Source organism: Sitophilus oryzae, unplaced genomic scaffold (assembly GCF_002938485.1).
Source record: "Sitophilus oryzae breed Bouriz unplaced genomic scaffold, Soryzae_2.0 scaffold_1657_pilon_pilon, whole genome shotgun sequence".
In the NCBI taxonomy this organism is placed as follows: domain Eukaryota; kingdom Metazoa; phylum Arthropoda; class Insecta; order Coleoptera; family Curculionidae; genus Sitophilus; species Sitophilus oryzae.
Genome location: NW_022146344.1, coordinates 1,229,882 through 1,240,880, shown reverse-complemented (window position 1 = coordinate 1,240,880; position 10,999 = coordinate 1,229,882). Strand labels below are relative to the sequence as shown.

Sequence of the window (10,999 nt, the reverse complement as noted above, 5' to 3'; positions counted from 1 at the left end):
TTTCTAGTATTTTACATTGATGTAAATTGTAAGAAACTTACCGATTTTTATCTTCTTGCAGACGTCACACTTGTCCTCATAATCCAGACCAATACAACGACCATCTTCATCCAGAAGGACCCATTTATGCTCAGCCCAAGGACGAATACAACGCGACCAGAGGCGAAAGGTTTCCAGTGAAAATACCCGAAGATCATCTACACCCGGAAGGTAATTACTAATCACTCACTTAACACAAATTTCGTTAAGTTATTAAAAACTTATCATTTACAATTTCACAATTATGTTATATACACTTGATTGCACATGCATTCGTATCAGGAGACGAGTAAAATGACACTAGCGTACGATTCTCACCGGGCAATACAATGCATCGCTACCTACTGATAAGAAACCACAATTTCCTCTAAAATATAATTAAAATTGTCTGGTTAATTATACTAGACTAACAGATATTTATTCTTTTTGAACAAATTATCTATATCATTTGATATTACCCTTGAAAATTGAGTGTGTAAATTCTTATGATTTTTTTTTAAACAAGGGGACTTGTGTGACCTACCTCAACAGAGTTTCAATAGATTTTTTAACATGTTTTAAAGTAGGTACATACAATAATTTGCTTGTTTTATTTTACATTGATTCAATAGATGTAATGAATAGTGTGTTATAATTAAACAAAAATATTGATACGCTAGTATGTATAATAAGTGGGAGGGGGGTTAATCACCACCTTTGATCACCGCGACCATACAGATCAATTGCGTCCATGGATACGATACTGAAATATACAGTAAGATCGAAAAAAACGGCGTTAGCGCTGGCTATGAAATGAAGATCGCTGTCATTTTATATGTAAAATTATATGGCAAATGGTATTGATGTTCATTCCCAAGCCAACTGGGCCAAATTCATTATAAGCGATAGGTCCTGCAGTCCAGACATTCTGTATCCGCCGACCCGGTCGGTTGTTCAGAGTACCTACAGGTTTTTTTTTGGTATTCACAAACGCGCATATCTGATCTTTCATCAGGTTAGAACTCGAACAATAATCGAAATTGCCACATATCCGATATTTCTCCGCGGTAGTCCATTATTGCACAAATATTAATCAAAATTATTTAAAAATTCCTTGTGTGGGCGGCTGTTAGGATATTTTAATGTTTCTGATGTTGAAGTATTCAGATTTGGTAGAAGAATTTTCTAGAGATGAAGAAAAAGATAAGATATTTATGTAAGATTAAAACTAAAAGAATTTCGGACTTCCATTGTCCTTATTTATTTTGCTTACACAACGTTTCGGTCAGAAGTATTACTGACCGTTATCAAGTGTAAACTAAACTAAATCCTAACTATATACTGAGCTTATATACTAGAGCTGAGCATTCACCCGTGAATCAGTTGGGTGCATTCACGTATGTCGTTCTCCACTAAGTATACTGCATTATAGCGTTTTATGAGTGGTTGCCATATTGTTGAAATTTCCATACTTGGATTGCTAAAGATTTTATTGTTGTTAGAAATGAATACCGCCTCTTTAAATTTGCGTTTTTTCCAATGGGGTTCTTTGTGGACAATCCGGGACCATTTTATGTTGTGGTGCTTGAACCACACATGATCTGCAATGCCCGACTTTGCAGATCATTGTTTCAACTCTTTGCGTATGTTTTTCATGTTCGTCAAGACGTACATGTAAATACGTTTTGTCTCTCCAATATACGACTCACCGCACTCACAAGGTTTGTCTCTCCTATATACACTCACCGCACTCACAACAGTCTTTCTCTTGGTTTGAAGATTCCGGTTTTGTTTTTGTTAGGACACATCTGAGAGTAGTCCCACACTTAAAAACAGTTTTAATTGCATACTGCTTAGATATTCGCCTGATCTTTCCCGACGTTCCTTTCACATATGGAATCGTCGAGAGAGAAAGAGCATCCTTCTCAGGCTGGCGCACTAATGAGTCAGACTTACAATTGGATATAATATTGTCTAGGGATTTTTTAGAGTAACAATTCTGAAGTAAATCGGTTTTCGTATTACTTAGTTCAGAATTCAGAGATTCTTGGCCACTGCATATAGTGATTGCTCTATGAGATAGTGTTTTAACTATACCTTTTTTGGTTGCTTTAGAATGGTTCGAGTGAGAATTTAAATATTGTCCCGTATGTGTGGACTTTTATATACAGCAGTGGTAATGGATCCATCGCTTCTACTGACAAGAACATCCAGAAACGGTAGACAAAAAGTTTTTCTCTTTCTCAATCGTGAATCTGATTGAGTTATTTCGTGAATTAAAATGATTGAGAAAGGTATCCAACTGCCTATCTGTTTCATTCCAGATTATAAAGATATCATCAACATATCGAAGCCAGATTTTGGGTTTGACGACTGCGGTACTAATGGCGTTGGTCTCGAAACATTCTATATATGTATATACAGGAGCGGATACAGGAATTTATTTTATAGGGGGGTCCAAAATAAAAAGTAATGTAGAATATGCTTTTTAGGGCGCCATTTTTAATCCAAAAGTCTAATATTTAACACAATTTACAGGCTTTAGGGGAGGCCCGGGCCCCATGGCCCCCCCCCCTCTGTATCCGCCACTATGTATATATTCGCTATCACTGGAGAGAGAGAGAGGAACCCGATGACTGGAGAGATCGAGGATCGTTGTGTAAGCAAAATAAATAAAGACAATGGAAGTCGGTACAAAAAATTCAGAAAGTACAGGGTCTTTTTCAAATTTTTCGGTCAGGAAATTCATGAATAAAAAGGGCTCTGAAAGGAAGAGGGCTATGAAAATTTTTTTACAGTATCTTCCGTTTGACAAAAATAGGCCAGGATTGTGCAAACCACATCCTCGTCACTAATAATGGAGATAACATATGATTTCAACCAACATATGGGACACCCTGTACAAATGAATCCATTATCTTAGTATTTATCACTATACCAATGCAAAAAGTGTGTACCCGGTAGTTTTTACGGTGCAAGATAAACGGACTATATTCTACCTATTTAATCCTTTATAAAATGTAAACAAAATATGTTGGAATTAATTTTGTTCCTATCGGTACTGATTGTCGTTTTACTTAAGTGTGTTTTGATTTTTTCACCAGGTGAATTTGTGAAACGGCAGCCCGAGCCCTGGAAGCCTGGCGAAAGGGCCCCCGTAAAGAAGCCCCAAGACAACCTCCGTCCAGAAGGTAAGAAATAATATAAGAGATAGAGGGTGTGAATGATTTAGTGCGAAAACAGTCCAGCCATTAAAAAAAATACGAACAGTTTGAACGTCAACGATTTCTTGTAGACGTATCTGTTTTAAAAAGTAAAGTGTTCTCGAATAGTTCAATTTAAATATTTTAAATAGTTTTTTTCTTGATTCTTTATATTTTTTTGCTTCCGACGACGGAAAGAGAAAACTTTCCGAAACGTTAAGCATTTTTTTCTTTGTCAGGCAAATTTTTATAACTGTAAACACAACTTCTGACAAGCAGCGTCCGTTTAGGTTTAACGCCCAGAAGTGTTTACCAAAAATAACTATTTTATTTTGTAGATTTTTCTTGCAGTGCAGTGGCGAAAAACCCATAAAGGATTTTTTTGGATAGTCCAGCCATTGTTTTTTCACATAAATCGAGGATTTTTTTTAATATGGCGTTAATCCCTGCAAAGATCTACACAGTGGTCCGAATTGTATTTGGAAACTTCGGCAGCATATTCTGCAGATAAATGTATATCCTAAAATGCCTCGTTTCGGAGATACAGGGTGTAGAAATTTCATTTTTATTTCGATTTTTTCCAAATAATTCCCTAACCCTTAAGTACTCGCATGGCGCGAGGCGCCAAGTAAATTTTAAACTTAAATATATGTTATTGCTTTATACATACTCAAACGAGCCTTTGTGTATTCCTGGAGATAATATTTAAAAATACAAGAGACTTGAAAATTTAATATAATATTAATTTGTTTCAGGTATATTATAAACAATGTATCCTCTGGTGCTTCTACGGCCTGAGCTATATATGCCCTAGGTCAAAAAATAGGCACTAAAAACAAATATATTTTAACTGTTCACACTATATGTTCAAAATATATGTTCAGACATTCGAAAAATGTGTGTAACAAACGTTTTCAAAATGATTAATTTTGTTCTAGCCGCACTAGGTTTAAATTTTGTGATTAGGCATTTAGAAATAAAACTTATTCATATAAACCATTTATGTAAGCAACTTTTATTTAAGATAAACGTATTACATATTCATTCAATGCCTAAATATTCCTATTCCTATATTTATTTTAGTAGTTGTCTGGGAAGTTTTTGACATGGAAAAATGTCAATATGACTGCTACTTGTAGGAGGCGCCACCTACATATTTTTTAACTGGTTTGAAGAGTAATAACTTTTTGTCCGTACCTATATAAAACTACTGAGTGAAAAAGTCTATATTTGCGCCGTTTTTTACGTAAAAAACTCTTGGTAAAAATTAATTGAAAAAAAATCAGTACATTGACAAAAATGATTGACAACATAGTTATTATATATGTATATTACAAGATAGTTATTAGACTAAAATCATATACTTGAAATATTTTGGTGCCAAAGGTTCAACAGAAACTGTTTCATCATATTTTTGCTAAAAAAATTAGGATTAATTTAAAAAAAAGTTCCTAAATTTATAATTTCTGTCAATTAACTGTCTAATCAACATGCGTATTTTTTAATGACGTAAAAAATGGGAAAAATTTATATTTTTTCACTTAATAGTTTTATACAGGTACGGACGAAAAGTTATTACTCTTCAAACCAGTTAAAAATATGAAAGTGGCTCCTCCTACAAGGAGTCATATATTGACGTCGAAATCAAATTTCTCATGTTAACAAACTGACACCAATGTTTACCTCAATATCGACATTAGTGCAGAAAGTATTTTGATAAAATCGAAATAAAATGAAACTTATACGCTCTGTATCTCTGAAACGACAACAACGCATTTTTGAACATACATTTATACGAACTTTTTTATTTATTTTTATCTGCAGAATATGCTGCCGAAGTTTCCCGAATATAATTCGGACCTAAGATTCGGACCACCCCTGTATATGGAGTAGATATGGATAAACGAAACATATTTTTATGTCCCATTTTTTAAAATTTTTATTTACTTACCTCTTCCTCCTGTAATTATTAAATCAAAAATAATAAAGAACAGTTTCCCAGTTTCCCCGAAACTATTGTCCGCAAATATGTGATGTGCGTTAGCCATCAACAATAAAGCCGGTAACCAACATAAGGCACAGATTTCGACAATATTGCAATTGACAAGTGCGTCTACATGATGTGGCAAATATTCTGTGCCCAACAAGGCGTTTGCCACATCTTGTGGAACCCGCTTCAGCAATATTCGTATAAAAATATATGTTTAAGAGGGAATGAGCCTGTGTGACATTTCGGTATGGAAAAAATGATGAAAATGTAAAATGTCAACAATATTTTTTTCCAAAAAATTTACGAGTGTGTTTCTAGGTTCAAAATATACTCTCAATCAGTTCTGGAGAAAATTTTCTTGCATTTCTAGGTGATTTCGAAAAACGCCGACCTGAAGAATGGAAACCTGGAGACAGGGCTCCGGTAAGGAGACCGGAAGACAACTTGAGACCGGAAGGAGAGTTCCAAGTTCCGGAAAAGCCAGGGTATCGTCCTGCAGAGCGCCCTGTTCCGAAGAAACCTCAGGATAATCTACGTCCTGAAGGCGACTTCGAAAGGTAACAATAAGACTAAATTAAAAAATCTAGATCCTTATTTAAATTATAGAACACTCTGTCACATAATTTACAACCTTATATTTACATATAATTTATATATCTAAAATAGATATAATATACAGGGTGGCCCATTGTATTCCGGAAACTTCGGCAGCCTATTCTGCAAAGAGAAATAAGCAAAACACTTCGTATGAATGTACAAAATGCTTAGTTTCGGAGATACAGGATGTAGAAGTTTCATTTTTATTTCGATTTTTTCCTAATAATTTCTGAACTAATGTCGATATTTCGATGAAAATTGGTATCTGAGGGTTTTTTAATACGAGATTTGATTTCGATGTCAATATGGCCCGGCCCTACTTGTAGGGGGCGCCACCTACATTTGTTTTAACTGGGTTGAAGAGTAATAACTTTTTGTCTGTACCTGTATAAAACTACTGAGTGAAAAATGTACATTTTACGTAAAAAATTTCTCTTGGTAAAAATCGCTACGACCAACCGTTCTCAAGATATTTATGGTAATTTGCGCCGTTTAGATAAACAAGGTTTAACTTTTTAAACGTAGTTTATACCATTGGATTTTGATTATAATCAATGTTTAAAAAGTTAAACATTGTTTATCTGAACGGAGCAAATGGCCATTAGAATGAAAATAGTCAATACATGTCATTATTGACAAAAAATAAACATGAGAGTAGATTGTTATTTGACTTAAATGATAAATTTCGGACCTTTTTATTTTTTTAAACTAATCATAAGTTATGATAAAACAGTTTCTGTTAAACTTTTGACACATCTTCATAAATTTGAAATATTATTCAAATTTATAATATTTCAGTCTAATAACTATTTAATCAACATAGTATATATACCGGGTGCGTCTCAAAAGTGGCTCACCCCTATAACTTTTTTATTTTTTTTTAGGTAAAAAAACGAGATTTGGAATGTTAGTATATGACATAAATTAGGATTGATTGACGTAGTCAATTGTTTTCGGTCACTTCCTGTTTCACCAGAAATGACTACAACTTTTGATTTTTAAATGGCACCGTCGGTATTTTTTTACTTTATTCAATAGAAAATGGTATTCTGAATCGAATGACATATCATATGTCAACTTTTGACATATTCGCTCAAAAACAAATTGCATTTTAAATTTCAATCTAGAGTGCCATGGCTGTGTTAAAAACACTAATTTTTAATCAAGGAGCCTTGGAAAAATAGATTTGATCGTCTATTGTTTTTAATGTCTTGTCCTGGCTGGTTAAAAGATGCCCAAATCGTATTTTTAATCATATCTCATTTTTTTCAAATGGGACGAGGGTGGCTCATTAGCATATTTGGAAAAAGCATTTTTTTACGAATAATTTGATACCACACATTTGGTATTTTGAGTCAAATTTTCGTTATGAACCGCAGGTTACAATGTCAAATAAACCATATGCGAAAACGTCAAAAGTTGACATATGATATGTCATTCTATTCAGAGTGTCATTTTCTATCGAATAAAGTAAAAAAATACCGAGGGTGCCATTTAAAAATCAAAAGTTGTCATTTCTGGTGAAACCGGAAGTGACCGAAAACAATTGAATGTGTCAGTCAATTCAGATTTATGTCATATACTAACATACCAAATCTCGTTGTTTTATCTGAAAAAATAAAAAAGTTATAGGGGGTGAGCCACTTTTGAGACGCACCCGGTATACCAATGATGACAGGTATTAATAATTTCGATTCCAAATATCGAGAACCATTACTCGCAGCGATTTTTACCAAGAAACCTTTTTTTACGTAAAAAACGTCGTAAATGTATATTTTTTACATTACTTTTAAGACTTTTATAATACATTCGGTACGGACGAAAAGTTATTACTCTTCAAACCAGTTAAAAAAATATGTAGGTGGCGCCCTCTCCAAGTAAGCGTCATATTGACATCAAAATCAAATTTCTCATGTCAAATGAGAAATTATATTATTTTTCGTTATTTTCGGTTTTACACATGTTTTATTTTTTACCTCGAAAACTATCAGAGATAGGTATAGGTTAGTATAATATAAAAATTATGAGATATCAAAGTAGTTTTCAAAAATGTAATTATATACCGGGTATTCCATTTAAAATAACAAAGATGTTACCACTTTTATTATGAACACTGTGATGTTGAAAATAATTTAGAGAGCAGCTACCTTTATGCGAAAATCCAAATTTTCAAAAAAAATTCTATCGCCGGTTCTCCATAAACGTCTAACGTGCCATGGCCGTGAATCAGCCTGTATACCTTTAGGGGGAGAGGGGAAAAAATCTGACAAATAAAGCAAGATTGTCTTTTTTTCTCTAGACCGAAGCCGGAAGAATGGAAACCTGGTGACAGGGCCCCTGTCCGCAAACCAGCGGACAACCTACGACCGGAAGGCGACTTCGAACGACCCGAAAAGACCGGATACCGTCCAGCAGAACGACCGCAGCAGAAACGACCCGAGGACAACCTCCGCCCCGAAGGAGATTTCCAGAAACGCACCCCCGAAAAATTCGTGCCCGCCGAAAGACCCAAACCTAAAAAACCGGAAGACAACTTGAGACCGGAAGGCGAGTTTGAGAAACGAAAACCTGAAGAATGGAAGCCCGGCGATAGGGCTCCGGTGAAAAAGCCCCAGGATAACTTGAGGCCTGAAGGGGACTTTGAACTACCGGAACCGGAGAAATGGGTAAGAGTTTTTTTTTTAATAAAATATACTTGCTGTACAGGGTGTTCCAATATTCTGTGGACATGAAACTACTACGAATTTTTGGAATCAAAATAAGTTCATTAGACACAATTTACCTCTTTACAAAGTTCTTCGTGTGTCTCGTAGAGGACACCAAACTTTAAAAAATATATACATTTTTTAAGATATTTTAAGAACTGTTATTCCGATTTTAATTAAATTTGGGATGCCTGCGTTTTGCTAAGCGCTTTAATTACATTTCGGGGTTGGAACTAAGGTCCGACCGAGATCTCGGTCTCGGTTACAGTAATTCTCGGCTAAAAATCAGGCCGAGATCGGGTTCTCGTTCGCGGCATAAAAAGGCCGAGATTATCGGCCTCGGCCGAGACTGCTCACTACCGTCAAATTAGCTTATTTTTAATTTTCGCTTATCGCGAAAGAAAGCAAAAAAAAAGAAAGGATCGTAATATCTGATCCATATATGATCTGCTCGAATCACGAAGGGGATTTCTCGGACGGCTAAAGAATCGCCTTCGCATTTCTATGTGTAAACAGTGAACAAAATATTAGATGTTAGTGTCTTATTAATGTAAGTTTTATAAATTTATCAGACTTGTGCTTTTATATGAATTACTCGTATATTTTACTAATAAGTAATTTTTTTTTTGTTAATTATTCACCTCCATACAGAGTTCTGAAACCAGCAGCTTATACATTTCTAGTCTGCACCACCAACAAGCGTCTCTAACAAACAACTATTTAGAAGGAATATGATAAAACACACAAAAAAAAATGTTTTTCCGAAGCTGATTTACAAAAAATTATTCTTGTCACATCAAACTATGTAGGCTCATAAAATTTAGTATGCGCTAATAATCTCGTTGGCAAAAATATGGAATATTATGTTAGTATTCAATTTTTCAAATTCAAAAAAATCAATTGTCGGTGTAGCTGGAAAATTTTCTATTGAAATTTATATAGGGGTGGAGGTAGTTTTCACCCTTCCCGTACATTTTCTTGTTTTTTTATCGGTTCTTAAAATATCTTAAAAAATGTGTTTATTTTTTTAAAGTTTGAAGCCCTCTAACGGACAAACAATGTACTTTTGTATAAAGGTAAATTGTGTCCAATGAACTTATTTTGATTCCAAAATTACGTAGTGGTTTTATGTCCAAGGAATATTGGGACACCCTGTATACAGTATGTCCCCTGATTGTCATTACAAGAGAAAAAACTTTTTTATTATTGACAAGTAGAATGTAGAATGTTTAGGAGGGGAGTTAGTCACCGCGACCTTACAGATCTATTGTGTTTTCCCCTTTCTTGAGTTATAACGAGTTATAACTCATCATACAGTCTCAAGGCTTTAACAAAAGCCAGTATCTGAGACGGTTCCACAGAGGCCAGCTCTCCGTCCTTGACATCAGCCGTACCAAAGTTCATGGCACGTATGGTCGTCGTCTCGGCGCACTCAGTGATGAGGTGTTCTGGTGTTTCCCCAAATTCCCCACAGAATCTGCATTCGCCGTTGTTCCTCAACTTCAGCCTACTGAGGTGTTCGTTGAGGAGACAGTGTCCTGTTAGAAACCCCGTGACAATCCGAAGATTGTTTTTACTTAAATCAAGGAAAACCTTTGATTTTTCTCGGTCGTAGATTCTGAGGAACTTTTTCGAGTGTCTTAGACCGTTGGAGGATACCCATTCCAAGTTGCGGTTGGAGTCTTCCAGATTCTTCAGTTCCGCTTTCAGTTGGTTTCCGCTTGGAAAACAGAACGGTTCTGGTCCATTTAGTGGAGTGTTCGCTCCTTTCCTAGCTAGATCATTTGCTTTTTCATTGCCTTCTATCCCTTGGTGAGCAGGCACCCAGACTAGGAGGACTTTATTTTCTTTGCCCAACTTGTTGTGCTTCTCTAGGCATTCTTTGACCAACATCGAATTGATGGTTACTGACTTGATCGCGTTTAGTGCTGCTTGACTATCGGATAGGATGTCAATTTCCTGTTTTCGATAGTTCCTATCTAAGATAAATTGTACACATCTTTCGATAGCGTAAATTTCTGCCTGAAGGATACTGGGGTAGGTGCCCATTAGTTCGGAGTATTCGGTTTTCGGTCCAAATACTCCTATCCCTGTCCCTGCTTTGGTTTTGGAAGCATCAGTATACCACGTTATGGTATGGTCTTTTATATGCCGAGTAAGCGTTTCTTCCTTCCAATCCTTTTTATTACTCAATACTACAGTGAGGTGTTTCTCAAAGTTGTAAATTCTTGGTATGTCATCCACTGGGAGTTGGAGAAGTGGAATTTTCTTTTTGAGGGTGTTCCAATCCCCTGACCTAAAAATTCTCCCAGTACTGTTTCCATCAATGACCATTCTAATCATTGTCGCATTGGCATAACTACCGACGACAATGTGCAGTGGTGTTAGGTCTAAAATGACCTCCATTGCTGCTGTTCGACATGTTCTCATGGCACCTGTGATACAGATACATGCCAGTCTCTGTACTTTGCACAGGTTTTGCCTTG

At 35.5% G+C, this 10,999-nt stretch overlaps 1 protein-coding gene across 1 annotated transcript in view; it reads left to right on the top strand.

The window, feature by feature from the left end:
* The window catches only part of LOC115880747 (titin homolog), a 63,753-nt gene that overhangs the window by 42,551 nt on the left and 10,203 nt on the right, over positions 1–10,999 (top strand). The window contains exons 4-7 of the mRNA XM_030898030.1: positions 62–210; positions 3,123–3,209; positions 5,582–5,768; positions 8,108–8,474. Of these exons, the coding sequence (XP_030753890.1) occupies positions 62–210; positions 3,123–3,209; positions 5,582–5,768; positions 8,108–8,474 (790 nt within the window). The remainder of the gene's footprint in view (positions 1–61; positions 211–3,122; positions 3,210–5,581; positions 5,769–8,107; positions 8,475–10,999) is intronic.